Here is a 20994-nt window from a genome sequence, read left to right on the forward strand (position 1 = left end):
TTTCGGTTTAACCCACTATTTTATTCAGTCATTATCAAACTCCCATTTAAACATGAGAGCAATGATGGTTCACAACAAGAAGTTTCTGAGTACAAGGAAAAGAACCACTGAGAAATTCTGAACTTTAATAGATAGCCACAATCCAACTGGAAACAGGCCTTAACCAGCTTTCAACAGCTTGTCAGAAAGCCCACTGAGTAGAAATAAATGATGGCTAAATTATACCTTTTTCAAAATTATTTATATTTTTCTTTCTATATATGCCAGTACTTCAAAAGAAAATGTGAAGAACGTAGAACATCATCTTTACTAAATCTGTGAAAAATTGCATTATAAAGCAGAACTGAGCACATCTGTTTTTTTTATCCCTGCGGTTGTACTATAGTTATCCAACATCAAAAAAAGTTTGGTGAAAAGAAACTCCTTTTACTTCTACAGATGAAATCATATCCACAGTAGTGTTCAGTTCCATTGGCATGAGCATTCTATAGGCTCTTGAACGACATACATAATTTCAGTGCCATTTCCTGAGCAGCGTAGTGGCACAGTCAGATTACGCGTTCCATTTTCTCGACAACATTTACAGAATCTTAAATGGGTATCGATATTGACATTGAAGATTGTTGCAGATGGGCATTTTCCATCACAAGAAGCCACATTTATCTAGGAGTATAATAAGAACTGAAATTAGACATCTCAAATTTTGTTACAAGGATATTGCATTTCAAACTTCTTTGTGATAAAAACTCATTTTTAATTTGAAAATTATTTTATCTTCTAAAATGCATTCATTCTAAGGGTAGACACATTTTTAATATATTTTTCTTTTAAATTAAATTTTGTTGTTGTTATTTAACCATGTATTCTGTCTTAAGCTTGACCCAAATGTTGTGCTGTGTATACCAAAACTGAATCCCTAGTTTACAATTTAATAACTTCAAAAGAGCACAGCTAAATTCATGTTCACTCCTGAACAGTTAAATTCTCATTACTAGTCCTCTTTCTAAAACTAAATAAATACACCACACACTCTTACTTCTACTATTAAATTTTGGGAATGTCACTGCTGACCTTCTGTCAAGATGTAAATTAACCTGCTCAGCTTTCAATTTCTAATGATATTTTGCCTTTTATGACTGTATATGTTCTTCAACAGTCTTACCAGGGGCCTTTTGGAAGTATAGAGATACTGTGCCGATTGCTTCTCCTGTAAGTGCTACATGAGAAGCACATTTGCTGCCTGGACATGCTTTGTAGATGTGGCTACACCCAAGCTGAGAAAAAAGTTGTCTTAAGCAGACCCATAAATAAATGCCATCGTGAATTTACGATATGGAGACACATGCTATGTGGAGGAGAAGACACCCAGAGATTAAAGGTCTTCAAAGAGGAATGCAGCAGTAATTCAAAGAGAAATCACATCCTAAGTGAAAGAATTTCTACTCCTCTTTTAGAGTGGGATGTTATTTCATGGTGAAGAGTTCAATGCCCATGTGAGTTATAATTATGCTGTGTACTTTTCATTTGAAGCCGGATGATTTTCCAGGTGGGAGGGCTCAGGCCTTCAGCCAATAGGAACAGCTAATTTTACTCCATTTACAAGTAGGATAACATTCCTAGGGTCAAAGGTCTGCTTCTGAGAAGATAGCAGCATTTTTTTGTTGCTTGTTGAGAGCTATAACCCACTTAATACTTGATTTGGTATGCCATAGGCCCAGCATCACGGGTCTTCTATGCTTACCGGGCTTTGACTTATACAGTCACTTTTTCTTATGGTTGTCCTGATTGTTATTTTCTGGCAAATCCTTTCTTCCTTTTTGCCTGATAAAATACATAAAATGCATACTGAATCAATACACTTTTTGTACTGCATTTGCTACTAAAAAAAAGTGAAGCTATATTCAAAAAATATACTTTGTTTTCAATAGTGTGAAACTAGGACTTCCATAATTGAATTATTTTTAAGCAAAAGGAATACTTCCTGTGCAGAATTATCATTTTTTTAGGTGCACATATGAAGCATCAATTGGCCCGTTAAGCTAAACAGATTTTATAAATATTAAAATAGTAGTACGATTTTAAATTACACTTATGGCAGGACAAATATAAGCAATTGGAAAAAAGATGTCATAAATAATTTTTAATAGTATTAAAATTAACTCTTTTTTAATAGGAATATTGAATGTAAACAATATTTTAATTCTGCATTTAAGAAAATTTTCAGAACTTAACATTTGAGAAGGTAGAGTTGTAAATGTGATTACAACCGTGATGTTATTTTGAATGTTTAAAATTTAAATAGAATACTATCATGCCATATATTTTTGAGAAAGATGAAGAAGGAAGTTTTGAAGGAGAGAGATGCATATATTTGCTAAATATGGTGCAGTTTTTACCACCAGAACTGAAGCATGTAGTATTGAGTCAGCATATGGATCTAGGATTAGGGAAATTTTAAAGTGCATTCTGGGAGATACTGATAGGAGGATTTTCCTTTTATTTGAAAAACAAATCTGTACATTGCAAAGCCATTTTTAACACAATAAAAGTTATAAGACTGACACAATTAAACATACAGTATTTCATGCTGCACTCCATACCAGACTGTTACTTCTGCTTCTGTAACAGCAGTTACTTAGATCTCCTATTTCACTTCCCATCAAAATTACCTATTAGTTTTGCTATGCAACTATTTTGGACAACCAACATCTCAAGTAGTAAGCACCATCCAGCAGAGTTTCTCTACCTGCTGCACTTGCCTTCATGGATGGGTGCACTCAGAAAAGAGCAATATTTCTGTTCTCCAGAAGACTGTGAGCTCTTTTACAAGATAAATGAGCTCTGAGTGACCAGGGATATCCTGCACCCACAGCTCCAGTGGGTATTTAAAAATTAGGCTGGCTGCAGAGCACAGCTAGATTTTAATGTGTGCATTGCAGGATCAAATAAGATTCTGCTGCTGAGCTAGTACACCACTGTACTATCGAAGCTGTTAGCCCACAATATCTTGGGTTTTCCTTCTCAGTAGCACATAAGAAAAAGAAGTCCCATGATAATTCCATCAGACAGTGCTTGCCAGCATTAGTATGTGCTGACAATGCAGTCTTTGTACTTCTACGACTCATATAGGGATACATCACTTTTCGGTGTATAAGGTGCTGATGTCTAATGAAAACTCTGCTATTATGCTTTTTTCTTTCCCAGTTTCAACTGTCAAAAGAATCTGCATTCTGTAGCAGGTGTGGTTTTTTTACTCCTTATTTGATTAAAGAGTTTCTGTGACTTATCTATCTTTAAAAGCAACAAATTATGATCATAATGCAACAATTCTGTAATATTCCATAATTCCTAGTGTATATTATTTATTAATGTATGGCTGTAATTGTATGTTTCTCCCCCTCCCTCCCTCCCCCCACCCCATTTTCATAACTTTGTGAGAACGTGATGTTTGTGACAAAAGAAATACAGAATGAATCCATATCTGCACAGATAAATTGGGCAGTCTTGCTCTACTTTAAGGCAAAAACTGTTCAGTCATTAAATTAGTGATCTGGGATCAAATTTAGAATCTCTTGGCAACAGTATTCAGGATAATAATAATATTTAAAGTATATCATTTCTAATTACAACCTCCCTGTACAGTATTAAAACCAATTTCAGAAATGAACAAGAACTATCAGCAGCATGTACCATAAATGGATGAACCTGATTCTGACAGGTGCTGAACAGTGAACCCTGACCGGACTTTAGGACACCGCTGATTTGGGACACCAACAGGGAGTCAGCATCTCTCAGTATCAGGCACAGTACCATTAACTGAATGGTGATATTTAATGTGATGCCAGCTATACACGTATATCAAGCAGTGCTTACACTATTATTAGAAAAAAAAAGAAAATAATGTTATTAAAAATAATACCTGGTTCACAATTAATACTATGAGTAGGCACTACTGGACTAATGGCAAAGGGTAATAGACCCAATCCAGAACCTGGCAGAATCATTAGGAATATTAAGTTTCTTGTGAAACAAAAACATTTTTATTTAAACGACATTTCATTAATTCTTACACTGCCAACTGCAATTTTTCTTTTAGCAAAAAACAATGAGCTTTCCTGTTAGTGTACCAAATTTGAAAACTTTGCAGCTACTTCAAGTCTTGCTAAAGATGGCTTAAACTTTATTTCCCCCCTGGTTAACACAAAACTGGAATGATGCTTCCTTGTAAATCAAACTTTTGCAATGAGTCTCTCTATGGCAAGGTAAGAATTAAATATATGCACTCACTTTACATGCATTGAATCAAGAACTTTCAGAAAGATTATTTTGTTCCCATTAAAACCCCAAGCTCTATTTATAAGTACTCTTTTTAACTGCTTCACCACAGGGCACATGCTTTTAGTTAAAAAGAAAATAAAATTAAGATAACATATAATTGTATTAATTATATCTGGGGTTTTAGCAGCCAACTCAGCAAGTATTTCTGAAGTATAACGATGCCTTTCCTGAGGCCACAGAATACGGCCAAAATTATAAATCTTCTTGATCAACAGAAAATCAGTAGCCATTACTTCTTTATGCTTTAAATCCAACCTAATTTCGGTGGGGGGGTATATTTAAATATTTTTAAATGTAACTTATCTCATTAAAGAAACAATAATTAGTAAGATTTTAGTACAATTCTGGTGTGTTACTCTTCTGTGCCAATTCTCATTCAAACAAAAATATATTCTGTTGTATTAAGATAGCTTTTATTTTCTAAGGTTTGGATACAACAGAGCAACAATAATTGCAGTTCACTTTCAAATCATTGCATAACTTGGAAACTTGAGTATTGTGTATTTGGTAAATATTAATATTTCCTCTTATATCACAAATTATTTACAACTCATTTCACTTCTGAATTATATTTAATAACTGTGCAGTATATGGTTATAAGTCTGTGACTTCCTATGCAATATTATTAAGTAAAGGTTTGTCTAAAAAAATACCAAAGACTAATTTCCTTTTATATTTTAACTCCAATGTTGAACACAAGAAAGGACAAAAATGAGGGGAGGGTTTCCTGTGGCATTCCACAGACTTTTGCTCTGCACAATTAGCTTTACACAACAGTTTTTTATTTTTATGTACACATAATTAAGTACCTTGATAATAAAAACTCTTCTTGTCAAAACTGTAAAGAAAATTAAAATCTTTTCATTATTTTAATTGAGATAACTTCTGATCTTCAGAAGATTATATTTGGAGGGATTTGGTTATACTCCAGAACAATAAAGATCACCATGTCAGCAGCCAAGTGAAGCAAAACCTTTTAATAGGAGTAGTTAGGTAACTATAACAATTTTATGTGATTTATGGGGGGACTGCATGCTTTTTCCTTCTTTATGTCCCAGCAAGTGAGGTTAAAAAACAAGCCCTCCAAAACCAAAGCCAAACTAAGCACATATTGCAGCCTTTTTTACTTACAGGTCTTGCAGCAGCCATCATTATACATCTGCACAATTCCTCCGTTCTAGGAAAATAAAAAAAGAATATAGCAAAAAACAGTGGCCAATACAAAGGTGAATTTTATCTCAATATATTCCATGTTTTAAAGATGTCCAACTAATAAAAAGTAGCATCGCTGAAATCAAGAGAATTACAGAGAGATGTATGAGCTGGAGGCTTGGTTCACAAATTCTTTATGGCCTTTGACACTGCAACTGAACTCATTGCTGCACATCTGATCTGATCTAGTGTCTTTGACTAAGCCACTGAGTTTCTATAAGAAACTTTTTATATTATCCACTTCCATCTATTTCCCCATGCCAAAATTTATTAGAACAGTTCAAAAACCTGAGGTGTGCAACTTTGCTGATGATGTAAAAGGATTTCCAGGGATATGCTAAGGAAAAAATTAATACGTAATAAGTAGCTTTTTACAATATTAAATATATATATGCATATATACACACTTTTGAAAGAGAACTTTAACTGCAGAATTTCAGAACCATTGATGTGTTCAATTCTTTTTCTCAGTTATAGTCTTTGTTACTGTTTTTTTTTGCTGAAGATGCCTGTTAGCTAAAAGTTAAAATGTATGAAAGTGAAGAAAATGTCCTTCTGAGATTAAAAGGGAGTGCGAGAGGGAGAAAGAAAGAGGCACTGTCAGGATCCGACAGAATGGGAACAAGCAAGAAACAGGCACCCACAATTTTAGTGCATAGCCCAGAACCACATATCAAACAGACAACTGAACATAAATAGCACTCTTACGGTAACAACAGGCTAAAGACATTGTTAAGCTCCAGTCTTTTCAGGCTAGAATGCATTTTTTATTTCATTACAGGAGAAATATTGAATAAGTTGTTCAAGGACTTCTTAAATGAGCACTTAAACTCAGCCTCCATATTCCTAAATTGTCCTAAGCTGCCTGACAGAAGAGTTTTCTCCTCATCTACTGTTCAAGTCTATACTCAGCATCTCTGAAAAACAGCTCAGAATGATTCAGAAAATTAATTTTAGGGCTCCATTCTTTAAAATCTTAATGGTTATTACTAAGGAAAGATCCTAATAGATGGTGACAAAAGGGTTCCAAGGAAGAAACTGGAGCATAGTCAAAGTAGAGCAGACATTAATTTTAGATAGAATGCCTTCTTCAGGACTGCAAGAAATAAGGACTCTTAAACAAATGGAGTGGATAAGTAGGACTGTGCTAAATTTATACTCTGTAGTCAAGGCAGCAGTGCTACTACCATCTCTCATACATTTCTACGTGTATATTTCTACATGTATATTTCTGCATGTATATTTCTTTTATTATTATTTGTAGCTTACATTAAATATACGGCATACTGCAAGTGCAAGAATTATAAGAAATGTGAAGCTAGAGAAATATTAAATTAGAAATTAAATTGTAAAAAATATGTAATATACATGAAGCATTCGCATTCTTCAAAACAGTTTTTATGGTTGTGCCCAATTTACATTTTCAGGTATACGATGTAGGTAGATGCCCATTCATGTATGCTAGATAATTATTTAATTTTTTTATGTTATACAATGTTTAGTTAAAAAGATAATAAAGTTTATGTATACTCTATCATCTTCCTAATCTTTGCATAACTGCAGGAATTTTTAATATTGCCCTCTTTTATATGCAGCATTTCTGAATTGCTTGATCCAATTTATTTAGTGTATATATACTACGAACTGGGCAAAGTGTTATTCCAAACTAAAGTAAACCATAGTGATTAGCACTGTGTATAGTGAAATATCAAGTATAATTCCTATTCCACAGTATTTTAAGAGCAGTCATTGTTGTTAGTACCCAAACAAACTTCTGTACTCCTCACAGGTATTCTGTCAAAACAAGACTGTAAATTGCTCTCTTACATGTTTTTACTTACCACTTTTTTAATTTAAAGAAAGTGTATGAAGTATGCATGTGTTGTCAAGGTCCAGTCAATAATAACTGACTCCAGGTCAGTTATTGTCACTTACCTCAACCAAAGTACAAACCTTTGTACACTCGGTGTCATTAAAAGGGGGGCAGACAACACTTGATCCCAGTATGACAGCCCCTGCAGCAGTCTTTGCACACTTGTAGTTAGTGCAGTTGGAGGTCCAGGTGCTGCCTTCCTGAATGTATACATCAAGACCATTGTCAGGAAATACAAAACATTTTGGCTTTATCTCCAACCCAAAACATCTGTGAAAGTGGTCCCCTCATGCGGTAGTACCTACTGGAGTGAAAAGCTTGTTGCAGACCACCTACAGGCGGCAAAGACCATCCTCTAACTACCAATGACTACTCCTCCCTGGAGGCACAGTTCTACTCTCCAGAACACGGCTCAGCATTGGTGTACTAGTGCAGACCAAAAGGACTCTGTGCCAGAAAAAAAGCCTTGTTCTAAAAGCAATGGGAAGCATGAACCAAGTCATGACCATATCTAGATTTCCTTGTATGAATGCTGGAACAAACCGTGAGGATCCTAAACCCCAGTGCTTCAGTTTGCACACTTGCTTTCTGTAGAAACCAGAATGAGGAGAAGAGTGGCCCTGGGAAGAGGGGGACATAGAAATTCTGATGCAGACTTAGAAGCTCCCAATGCATCTAGATCACCTTATATGACTTAGAGTTACAATTTCAACCCTACCCTGCACTTAAAACATGCCTAGCCTGAAGTAAATGATGATATTTATATATCTTTGCAGAAAATCTTGCACCAAATAAAATTAAACAAGGTATTCACCTAGTGTGAAATAGCAGGTCTTTAAATAACACACTTTTTTCCCATCATATACCATAAATAGTTCCTGAGCGTGTAACCAGCAGTAAGGAGGTATGAAGCAAGGCTCACAGCATGACTTAACTAAGAAGCGACTGTCAGACACCTGTATCATTATAGTTACTTCCTATCTCTGTCCAGAGGTCCTTACCTCATACATGATTAGTGTTCCATTCTCAGTGTGAAAAGAGCAGGACATGTCTTGACAGGTACCACAACAAGTATGGTGACTGGAGGAAGGAATGTATATTTGATGCTGGAAAGAAAGGAAAACAACAAAAAAAGGAAAAAAGGTGTTTTGTAAACACATATGCTGCTAGAAATTACCTTTCAAAAGAATCCTGGAGACTCAAGGTACTCATCACTGTTAAGTTCTCAAATTCTTACTTAGCAAACAGGACTAGCAAAGTCTTCACTTGTGACTTATGGTGTAGTTGAGCTCACAAATTGCATCATTCGTGTGTTTTAAGAGTACTCACAGCTTCACATTGCTGGGAACAGTTCACCATTGTAAAATGCATTGCATTGTATCCTGTGTTCTGATCTTTTTCTTGTAAGCACTGTACAGTGTAACAAAGGTCTCCACCCAAGAACTGAATCACTGACTGTCCAGGATTCAGTACCGTGACCTCTTGGAAGATGCACACATCATCCTTCTCTAACACCAAAAGAAATAAATGTTACCAGAACGGGACAAAAAAAAAAAATCATCAGGCAAATCAACAGAATCATTGTGGACACAAACAGAAGGCAAAGTCCTGTGGTCTGCAAAAGCATTCTAACTTTTAGACTTGATTGGTTTGTGGTTTATTTATCAGACAGGGGAGTGCGGGTGGGGGGGTGGGGAGGGAACAGGTGAGGGAGAGGTGTAATTCAGCTTAAGAAAACACTGCAAAATGCAAAACTGTATAAAGTAAATAGCGTTCCTACTATGGAATTTAAAAAAAAAAAAGAGTGTTGGTCTTATTTTTAAAGAGTCCTAATATTTAACATTGGACAAAATGTAGCCTTTCTGTCTGTTAAACTAGCATGTCTACAATTACCTTTGGGACAGTAATATCCTCAAGCTGTATTGTAAATGTGTGCTTTGCTCACAGAGGCACTTCAGCCTGGGCTGCGGTCAGGATTGCAGTGGGCAGCAAGCACCCTCATGCACAGCACAGCTGAAATCTAGTCTTAAGACAGGGTATCTACCTTTGTGCCGGCTGGACAGGTCTGTTGCTCTGGTGTGAGATGTCTCATTAGTGCTCGATACTGAACTAGCAGCACTCGCACTGCTCACACTCAGCTAAGGTTCACAATCTGCACCCTGTCTGCCTCCCACCAGACAGACCATGCCTGACTCTGAAAGCAAGGGCAGTATTATGACACTCCTACACCCCACCAGAACAGACACAAAATGGATGGCTTAGCAGACAAAGCATGGTGTTCCAAAAAGAGAGTGTACTGGCATAACTAAGTAGACATCCATGAAATGAAGTTAAAGGAGTGTTTATGCTTGAGAAAGTTATTATGGCCCTATAATGCTTTCTTTGCATGACTTTTTTTGCTAAAAACTAAACTAAAACAGCTAAGAATATGAAAAAAGTTACCACAAATGTAGTGAGTGCATCCACAAGCACTGGAAACATTACTATCTATTTTTTTAACTTCTCCCTGAGGATAAAAAGATAAGAGTTTGCAAAGTCATGGACAATTAAATGTAGTGCTAAACAGACATTTTTTTTCTTTAAAATGTAAAATATCACTTTCATCACTTCCACCCCTGCTTTCATAAAAGAGAAAAATTTCAACGTACTTAAGAAACAGTAGCACAGAGTTATTAGATGTATTTATCACTTTAAACAGGAGCAAAGAGAATACATTTGAATAACAGAGTCACTGAAGAGCAATTTTTCCTAGATACAAAGTTATGTCAGTAATAAACATAGCAGCAACAGACTACCTTCTATGAATTTTCTTCCAAAAGCTAGGTAATACCTATTCAAATTTGCAACTTCTGTTTAGACTTTACATTATTTAGCCTTCACATAAGGGAAAAGAGAAAGTCAAGTGACAGGCATTTGACAGGGAACATATCTCCATCACTGCAGTAATAATGGGAATTTGAACATTCACTCATAATTGTTTTCCAGATCACAGTCCCTATTATGAGAAGGTATGTGAGGAGCAAAATATTTATGGCTTCTCATAACGGTTAAATTCAGTGATGTTAAATCATTTTAATCAAAAGCATAAAGGATTAACAAAATAACATATTTCTTCAGATTATATATATGATCATAAAGCTTATTCCTCATTAATTATTAAAAATAATTGGGTTTATTTACATGGAAAACCTTCCCAGCATATTTTGAGTCAACATTGAACAGAATAATACTGCAGTTGCTTTTCTTCTTTTGACATCTTATAACACACAAGGCGAAATTTCCCCAAGGAATATTTGACAACACTGTGCAGACACTTCGAGTCACATGCCTGTCCCTGTTCAGCTTCAACACCCTTTAAAACTAATTGAAACAAGGAATAGAAAGGGAGGAGTAAGAGGATTGTTCAATTGTCCATTAATAAAATTATCTAAAGGACAGTGCTTACCAATTTACAGGTCAGCATAGTAGCGTTTTCACAGCTACATTCTGAAAAGAAAACAAGAAACCCATGGTAGTCAGTTATCTACTTGTTAGCTTTTGTTACCAGCAGTGACTAAGGAATAAAGCAATGATTACCACAGTGCCATTCTGGACAACACTGCCCCGGTATTTTTTCCTTCACAAGTGTCATTTCATCTGTGCAATTCATAGGAGGCTCAGGACAAAGATTTTCATCACAAACTAAAGGGGACAGGGAGAGAAGAAACATATGAGACACACATTTCTCAAATTTCCTTTGAATTTTCTGGCTTGTATTTCCTTGATGAACTATTTTAAGGACATCTTAACTATTTTTTATTGTGTTTCTTAAGCATCTGAATTATATTTGGAACTTAAAAAATAAACAACGATTTTAAAAAATGCTTTTAGTTGCCTTAAAACGTTGAAATTTTCAGAAAACTTCACACAGGAATCATTTAATATTCCTCTTACTTCAGAGTCACTCAAGCTGATAACTAGTACCAGCTACAAATGTGCTGTAAAGCACACTTCTGTAAGATAACAGGAGCAACTGCCCTCCTAGGATGACTCCAGTAAGCAAATATCTGCCTGCCTTATTGGAAGTGGCTTACTGGGACTCTGAAAGATGACCACATACTAAGATCTAACTTTCTACCTGCCAGAATTTGGCAAAAACAGTGCCAAAGGCCCTTTGCAGAAACTTTAACCTGGGTGCAAGTGCAAGGAAAAGGTAAGGACCAAAATATGGAACCAGCTGAAGTAAAAATTACTAATCTTCAGACTTGCTGGAAGACTACTTAATTAATTGAAATTACTCAAAGACACCAACAAGATAAGAGTTAATCTAAATCAAGCAGTTACACATGTAGACATTACTTAAGAACACACAGCACAATTTCTGTGGTTTTATGAGGCTACCAAAGACCACATTAAACTGCAAATATTTTTCTTCTGTTTCTTTTTTGAATAGTAGTCAACCCAGCAGTATTTGAAACCCTTGGCCTATTGCTTCCTTTAGCTTTTAGAAAAGCTAAAACTGCAAAGAAACTACCTAAACACTAGCGAATGGTACAACAGAGGAACAACAATATGGAATCTGTTTTATGGCAGGTGTTTTAGTATGTGAACAACTGTATATTTATACTCCAAGGATGGGATTCAGTTCCACATCAATATATCATCACTTAGATCACCCTGAAAGTACCTATATTCTCTCTGGTGGATTAAATAACCTCTCCAGACTCTATTGACTGGGTTGGTTAGACCAGCACTGAGTATACCAAGAAATTTGAGCTCACCTCTATGCGAACACCCTAATTTAGATCTCTTAATCTCTCTTGCAGCCCACCCTAAATCCTGAATTTCCACACACAGAGTCTGTCATATTTACTGAATTTGGTAACGAATTGAACTGATAAAAAAATTGTACTCACCACAGTAGTAATGAGGACAACAGTAATGTATGGTATTAAGGTCTACAGTGAGAATTTCCCCCTCATTACACAAGGGAACAGGCTCAATACAGGATTCACAAACTAAATTAAAAAAAAAAGCAGACAAAGTTTTCAATACTAAAATGTTAGCACATGTGGCTTCCATATAATAAGCTATATAACAAGTCATATTATGTTTGTTACTTGGATAATAGAGCTTTTATGGATTGACATTCAAATATAAAACCGGTAGTAGTATGTTCAAAATTATGTTTGAAAAAAAAAATCCCAAAACTGAAGAATAACTTATGCTTTAGCCAGCCTGACCTGTGTGAAATCCCACTGACCTCTACATGAATTCCTGACTTAAATGATTAGGTTTAGAACTATAGACTGGTTTTGTAAATACTTCACTATTCCTTAGTTAATCATAAAAAATATTAGAGGATTCTTACCACACAGGTAAGAGAAACAACAGGGATCTTCCTGTTTTGCTTCCACAATAAATTGATCTTCTCTGCAGTCCAGGTGGGAAGCATTGAAACAAGCTGAAGGATCACATTCTGCAGGATGTGAAATAAACACTGTTCTAAAAACAGACACAGAAATAATACTAAAAGGATAGATAAAAGATATTCTTCATCTACCCCAAATTATCTGTAAGTCAAAAGTGACACAAAACACAAGCACAAGAAAATATTGGCATGTGGAAAAAAAAAGAGTCATTGCCTGGTGCTATTTACAGTGTCTCCCTCTGTTAACAATTAAAACAACTTGTAAGGCAGGTTTTCGTACAACATATAATACAAGCGTGGAAAATGTCCCAGAAACTGTGTATTTGTGTTTCCCTTACCACATCGGTACTGTGGACAGCAGGACAGGGGATGGTAACCTGCCACTAATTTTTCACTGGGTTTGCATGTTGGAATAATGGTGTCACACAATGAGATGTTACATTCTGTGGGATAAAAAAACAATTTTGACACATTTGAACAGAGATGAGTGCAAGTTCTATACCTCAAGATGTATATACCATTCAGTATAGAGATTCACAAACTACAAGCAGCCCAAGTCAGCTTAAAGTGTACTCCATACCATCCTGTAGACCTCCAAGCTCAACCTAGGGCTGGTGGAACTCCAACCACGTGTCACTGTGCAAGCACAGTTATATCCCTCTTAAAGCAGGTATTTGCCTACACTGCTTCCTACACATGAAGCCAGCTAAAATGTCACAGTGAAAATACTCCCTTAACAAATTGACAGTTCAGTGTTGGTTACAGGTGTGCAATGAGCAAAAGCATATCAGTTTGACCGTTTGTGCTGATTTTCCTTGAAGATGATATGAGAAATTAGCATCTTTTAATTAACATTTTAGGAGCAATGAGCTTATTCCTTAACCATGGCTAGACAAAATATTAGTATTCAGTGACCAGCTCACAGAATCCTGCTTCTGTGAAACAGCAGTAGGTCAGAGGATACTGCTCTTGATACCAAAGCATTAATAAGAAAAGTGAACAGGCTCTGATGACTGCCGCAATTACCAAACTACTTCTATCATCAAGTATTTATTAATTTATTTTGAAATTCAACTGAAGAGCTTCAAAATTCATTTTGAACAGAAGATTTGTTTCACAAGCAGACTGCCAAGAATGAAAAAAATATATTATTTCAGTGAGTCAGTTCTTACAAAGTAAAGCAGCCTGCTTTGCTGGCCCAAGCAACTGCAAGTACCTAAAAAACACTTCTGAAAAATGCTACCTTGGACCCCTGTCTAAAGATCATCCTCTGCCACTGAATGTCAAGCACTTAATCTTATACTTCTGTTACTGAAAATAAGTGTGGTACATACCACAAACTTTCTTTGGACAGCAAGCTTTTTCTTCGATGACATGGACAATAACTTCCCCTTCTCTTTCACAGACCGGTAGTGGATCCTCATTGCATTCAGGTTCTACAGAAACAATGCTTCCATTTTCTAAACAGTTGTACATGCAACAGCCTCTCATGGACCCATTCCAGATCTCCCCAGCAGAGCGGGGTTGTCCTTTGTTATCTGTACATGCTGAGAGAAAAAACATTATATACCTTTATTAAATAGAGAGTGCAGATTTCCTGCAAGCAACTATGAATTCCATAGAAGCATTTCATAAAATAAGAGTACTGTGGAGCATTATGATCAAGGAATCCAAGAAAAGATGATGACCTCAAAAAGTCCAAATGAGCAAAGGCTTCACTATGGGTGAAAATAAATACTGAGTGTGAGGGAAAGAACCTGCTCATGCTGTTCCTTCCAGAGTAATCTAGGAAAGAAAACCTGGGTGCTATGAAAGAATGACCATTATTTTTCCCTGACAGAAGTACATCACCATTGGCTCTTGAATCCAAGTGCACTGAAAGCTCAAACTGGAGAGATAGGTGAAGGCTGTGTTGAAGGGAGCTATACAACATCACACTTACTGAGGACTGGCAGGGAACTTAAAACATCACTTCTCGTGAGCTGCAGTTAATATTAACATATCTAAGAAACTGCCCTCTCCTGCAGCACTTACTACATTTTTCTTCTGGTATACAGAGGTCAGAGTCTGTTCTATGCAGAATAGTGCCATTTCTACAAACACAGTCCTCCCTTAAGTAGGAACAGGGAGAATCTTCATAGAACCATTTATTCAAGCATGTCTTGGCTTCACAGGGTTGCACACAAGGCTGGTATTCCTTGCCCTCGGGACAACTCAGTGCTGCAAGTAATAAAAAAAAGGCAGTGAGTGCTGCTGTTCTTTTAGCATTTAATTGGACTAACAGGTAGTAAGAACAAGCAAGTGTATCATAGAAAGCATGCATTTATATTTCTAACAGTATTTTAAGAAACTAATTCAATCAAGATTAAAACTGATTCATGATACTTTGACTTAAACAATACATCTTAATAACTTTTACCCTGATTTACTAATGCTGTGATAGAATGAGATGATACTCACAATAACAATAGAAAAAGAATATTTTTAACTCATCACTAAACACTGCAGCAGTATAAAGCCACTCTGGGGTATAGAACATAGCTATCTGCTTACAACAGTAATCAGGTGTCCTCCATTTAATGCAGATGTTGTGCTTGTTGCATAAAGCCGCATATGCAGAAAGTGCATCACACTCATAATTCCAAAAATTGGTACTGTTGATCCACATTTTCTCACAAAACTCCCGTGGTGACACCTGGGAACATATTGTAATTGAGAATTAACAAGTGGAAGAGCTTTCTGCAATTAAATCACTAATTACAAGAAATAATACAACTGCAAGGGAAAAAATCATGTGCATTGTCTGAAGCAAAAAAAAAAAGCATTTTTTTCCGGAACACTCATTCTGCAAAACTTCAACTGACAGAATTTTTTTATACTCATTAGTAGGCAAAGAAGACAGCCCTAATGACATTGTCACACCACTTTCGCAGTTACCGCCCTGTCACCTAGAAGTCAACAATCTCAGCTAAGCTTTGCTGCTATACCTTCCATAAATTCCTGCTGTAAATGAATTATTACTGAGTGCTCTGTTTCTGTGTCTGCAGAAGACCCAATAGCCTGTGCCTATTGGGTCTGAATGCAGGTGGTGCAACCAATCTTTTTTCTGTTCTTATTTTTACAGGCTTGTAAAAAGGTGGAAAAGTCAGATTTTTCCTGTTTACTATGGTGCTGCAGCCCAGCTTTCCCTATGGTTTCAGCAGTCTTCAAGCAGTCACTCACTTTGCCATAAAGTTAATTGCCCTGATGATTGTTTCCTATCTTTGTCCAGTTGCTTCATGCCTGTGAAGAGTCCAGTTTGCTCTATCCACTCTGGCTCTACCTCCATCATGTATGTGAAAGAAAACAAATTTCCTAACGGATGAAAGTCCTTAGCAGTTTTGATCCTGTGTCATGTTTTGCTATGAACTAGTAAAAGATGCAATTGTACTGTATTTGTGGCTATGAGAGTTCTCTTGGAAGCATTTATGAAGTAGGAATTCTGACTATTCAGATTCCCTTTATTTATTTTCAAATGAGATGTGTTAAAACAGTTATGAAAAGCATTCTGCTACCGGCTGGTGCTATTCTCCCTTCTTGATTCCAAACTGCTTATCACTGCTCCCTCCCATTAAGTTTCTGTGACTAATATCACAGTATGCTAGAGATTGGAAGGGACCTCAAAAGATCATCTAGTCCAATCCCCCTGCCGGAGCAGGAACACCTAGATAAGGTTACACAGGAATGTGTCCAGGCAGGTTTTGAATGTCTCCAGGGAAGGAGACTCCACAACCTCCCTGGGCAGCCTGTTCCAGTGTTCCATCACCCTCACTGAGAAGAAGTTTCTTCTCAAGTTTAAGTGGAACCTCTTGTGTTCCAGTTTGTACCCATTACCCCTTGTCCTATCATTGTTTGCTACTGAGTAGAGCCTGGCTCCATCCTCGTGACACTCCCCCTTTATATATTTCTATACACTAATAAAGTCACCCCTCAGTCTCCTCCAAACTGTAAAGACCCAGCTCCCTCAGTCTTTCCTCATAAGGGAGATGCTCCACTTCCTTAATCATCTTGGTTGCCCTGCGCTGGACTCTCTCCAGCAGCTCCCAGTCCTTCTTGAACTGAGGGGCCCAGAACTGGACACAATACTCCAGATGCGGTCTCACCAGGGCAGAGTAGAGGGGAAGGAGGACCTCTCTCGACCTACTAACCACCCCCCTTCTAATACACCCCAGGATGCCATTGGCCTTCTTAGCCACAAGGGCACAGTGTTGGCTCATGGTCATCCTGTCGTCCACTAGGACCCCAGGTCCCTCTCCCCTACACTGCTCTCTAACAGGTCGTTCCCCAACCTATACTGGAACCTGGGGTTGTTCCTGCCCAGGTGCAGGACTCTACACTTTCCCTTGTTATATTTCATCAAGTTACTCCCTGCCCAACTCTCCAGCCTGTCCAGGTCTCGCTGGATGGCAGCACAGCCTTCTGGCGTGTCAGCCACTCCTCCCAGTTTAGTGTCATCAGCAAACTTGCTGATAGTACACTCAATTCCCTCATCTAAATCGTTGATGAATATATTAAATAATACTGGTCCCAGTACTGACCCTTGAGGCACTCCACTAGTTACAGGCCTCCAACTAGACTCTGCCCCATAGACTACAACTCTCTGGCTTCTCTCTTTCAGCCAGTTCACAGTCCACCTCACTACCTGATCATCGAGACCACACTTACTCAATTTAGCTGTGAGGATGCTGTGGGAGACTGTGTCAAATGCTTTGCTGAAGTCAAGGTAGACCACATCTACTGCTCTGCCATCATCCATCCACTGTGTTATTTCCTCATAAAAGGCTAAGAGATTGGTCAAGCATGATTTCCCCTTGGTGAAGCCATGTTGACTGCCCCTCATAACCCTCTTATCCTCGATATGCCTTAAGATAGCACTAAGGATAAGGTGTTCCATCACTTTCCCAGGGATGGAGGTGAGGCTGACAGGTCTATAGTTACCCGGGTCCTCCTTCTTGCCCTTTTTGAAGACTGGAGTGACATTTGCTTTCCTCCAGTCCTCAGGCACCTCTCCTGTTTCCCAAGACTTGGTAAAGATGATAGAGAGTGGTCTAGCAATGACTTCCGCCAGTTCCCTCAGCACCCGCGGGTGCATCCCATCTGGACCCATGGATTTATGGATGTCCAGATTGCTCAACCGGTCTCTAACCCATTCCTCATCGACTAAGGCAAACCGCTCCATTGACCTGACTTCATCTAAGGTCTCAGGGGTACAGGGCTCTTCAGGACTGCCTGCAGCAGAGTAGACAGAGACAAAGAAGGCATTCAGTAACTCTGCCATCTCTGTATCTTCTGTCACCAGGGCACCCATCCCGTTCATCAGTGGGCCTACATTGCCTCTGGTGTTAGTTTTATCTTCCATGTATTTGAAAAAGCTCTTTCTGCTGTCCTTGACCCCTCTCGCCAGATTTAATTCTAAGGAGGCCTTAGTCATCCTAGCTGCCTTCCTACATCCTCTAGCAGCAGCCTTATATTCCTCCCAAGTGGCCAGCCCCTCCTTCCATGACCTGTAAACTCTCCTCTTCCACTTGAGCATACCCAGCAATTCCCTATTTAGCCACGCAGATCTCCTGGCCCTCTTCCTTGACTTCCTACGGGTCGGGATGCTCCGATCTTGAGCTCGGAAAAAGCAAGCCTTGAATGCCAACTATCTTGGGCCCCTTTACCTTCAAGCAGCCTTGCCCATGGGATTTCCCCTAGCAATTGCTTGAAAAGGCCAAAGTTTGCCCTGCTAAAGTCCAGGGTTGCAATTCTACTTGCTATTCTACTGGTCCTACCACACAAGATCCTGAATTCCACCATCTCGTGGTCACTGCAACCAAGGCAGCCCTCAACCTTTACTGCTTCGACCAGACCCTCCTTGTTAGTTAATCTTCAAACAAACAAACAAACAAACAAATAAATAAACATCAAAACTCTTTAACCCCTTCCTTTCAGAACTTCATCAATTTTTTCTACCTGTGGAAAGTGGGGAGAGGGCTTAATTAAGAGTAATTAATCCTTTCACTTTGTATTACTTGGGGAAAGTAATTCCTTATGTAGGGTTCCTTATATAGGAAAGCAGTTGTGCTGCACTACCGACCTCTAGTGGTAGTCTGTGTGCTACAGCTAATATCCCTATTAGAAAGTACAGTGCCCAGAAACAAAAGATAATGCTTTCTGTAAGAAATGTCACCAAATTGTCAACATAATAGTAAGTATATCAAAATTTAACTGGAAATGTCTTCAGTTCAAGTAGTCTCAGGCTGCATGAGTTGCTGATGTATGCAGCAGAAGCATGAGGCTTTCTTTTCTAGTGACCCGTGTCAAGCATTTATTAAAAATTGAATTATTATTTGGAATGTTCTTCTGTTGAGATGGTGATCTGATGTCTCTCCTTTGAGCTTTTCCTACTAAATAATTTAAGACCGTAATAGCACAGGGATCCATATGTATGTATGTTTACAACAGACAGTATGACAAGAGTATTAAAGCCAAAATGATAGAGGTATTAAAGCCACCGATCCAGTTGTCAGCTCATGGAAATAAGAAATACATAAAAAATATACATATCTCTCTTGCTCTTTTCTTAACTATAAATCTTTAATTTGCACCTGGAATTTCTCTGATCTTCATACTCACTTTCTTATGACAAGGGATGAAAGTGCTTCCATTCAACAGTCCCATACAGTATGTACAGTTATCTTCAGTACAGTTTCTTACTGGCCTCCGGGTTGTTACATCAAGTGATTTCTCAATTTCCCAACTCCTAATGAACACTTCAATTTCCTCCATGTTTGTAATTATGGTCCTGTTTTGCATTTTCAGATCATCAGTAGGGTCTCCATTACACACCCCTGGGGACAGAGCATCGCATTCAAAGTACAAACAAACATGCCATATTACTTCCTTTGGGAAAGAAAACCACTGAAAAAAAACTCCACCTAAACCCCTGAAATCTGCTGGCTACCTGAATTCATTACTGTATGTATTCTGTTGATTAATCAATGAAAACATATCTTCCTATAAGCTGTCCTGGGTTCAGCAGTAGCAGTCATTTTTCTCCTTCTCAGTAGCTGGTGCAGTGCTGTGGTTTTGACTTTTGGCCTGGGAACAGCACTGATAACACCAATGGTTTTAGTTGGTGCTCCGTAATCTTACTCTGACCAAGGACTTTCTGAGTCTCATGCTCTTCCAGGGAGGAGGGGAAGCCAGGAGGAAACAAAGACAGGACACCTGACCCAAACTAGCCAAAGAGGTATTCCATATCACAGCACGTCATGCCCAGTATACAAACTGGCGGCAGTCACCTGGAAGGGCTAGATCACTGCTTGGGTCAGGCTGGGTCCCGGTCGGCAGGTGGTGAGCAGTTGTATTCTCTTCCCTTGTTATTTCCCTTATCATTATTATTATTGGTGGTAGCAGTAGTGATTTGTGTTATACCTTAGTTACTGGGCTGTTCTTATCTCAGCCCATGGGAGTTGCAGTCTTCTGATTCTCCTCCCCATCCCTCCGGGAGTGGGGGTGGGGAATAGGGGGAGTATGCAAGTGGCTACTTGGTTCTGGGTTACCGGCTGGGCTTAAACCACGGCAGTGTAACAAGTCTTTAGTGACAAAATTTTAATAGTCATAACAGTGTTTTACATCCCAACAACTAATTAACCAAGGTTCCTTTATCCTTTTTCACTTTCTTTCCACATTGCTAACCACACCGTAAGTGCTTGCCTTCATGCTTCCAGCCCTGTATCCTGATACCCTCCAGGGTCCCTTGTAGGACTGGGTTAGCCTCACATGACAGGTTGTTATTCTCGGCAGCATGGAAAAACACAGAAGGTGGCATTTGCATAAGGAGCATTTGATGGTAGCACCACTCTCCAATATTCTTAACACTTCTGCTTCTTGCTGCTGCCCTAATGCCATCCCACAAATTGTGGTGGTGTTAGAATTTGTAGGGTGATGCTAAAAAATACAGCTTTAAAAATAAAGCCATTGTGCCACATAGTCCCACAGTTTTTTCAGTTTGAGAAGGAGAGGATAGGAGAATCCCAGACAGGAACAAAAGGCAGAGAATAGAAAAGAAGCGCTAAAAGAGGCTTCAGACTTCATGGCAAAATATCAGGTAGAGCAACACTTCACAGCAGAGATT

General features: G+C 38.2%; 1 protein-coding gene across 1 annotated transcript in view; it reads right to left on the reverse strand.

The window, feature by feature from the left end:
• OTOGL (otogelin like) overlaps positions 1-20994 on the reverse strand; it is a 97393-nt gene continuing 76399 nt past the window's right edge. The window contains exons 43-58 of the mRNA XM_061454525.1: positions 19491-19705; positions 15387-15528; positions 14868-15053; positions 14168-14380; positions 13172-13276; positions 12774-12881; positions 12319-12420; positions 11000-11104; positions 10869-10909; positions 9866-9929; positions 8753-8931; positions 8425-8529; positions 7504-7623; positions 5470-5515; positions 1742-1821; positions 1-663 (exon numbers count right to left, since the gene is read on the reverse strand). Coding sequence (XP_061310509.1) covers positions 463-663; positions 1742-1821; positions 5470-5515; positions 7504-7623; positions 8425-8529; positions 8753-8931; positions 9866-9929; positions 10869-10909; positions 11000-11104; positions 12319-12420; positions 12774-12881; positions 13172-13276; positions 14168-14380; positions 14868-15053; positions 15387-15528; positions 19491-19705 — 2012 coding nt within the window. The 3' untranslated portion in view covers positions 1-462. The remainder of the gene's footprint in view (positions 664-1741; positions 1822-5469; positions 5516-7503; positions 7624-8424; positions 8530-8752; positions 8932-9865; positions 9930-10868; positions 10910-10999; positions 11105-12318; positions 12421-12773; positions 12882-13171; positions 13277-14167; positions 14381-14867; positions 15054-15386; positions 15529-19490; positions 19706-20994) is intronic.

Source organism: Pezoporus flaviventris, unplaced genomic scaffold (assembly GCF_033815535.1).
Source record: "Pezoporus flaviventris isolate CSIRO_AGI_PZ_B2104156 unplaced genomic scaffold, CSIRO_AGI_Pfla_v1 ptg000016l, whole genome shotgun sequence".
In the NCBI taxonomy this organism is placed as follows: Eukaryota; Metazoa; Chordata; class Aves; order Psittaciformes; family Psittacidae; genus Pezoporus; species Pezoporus flaviventris.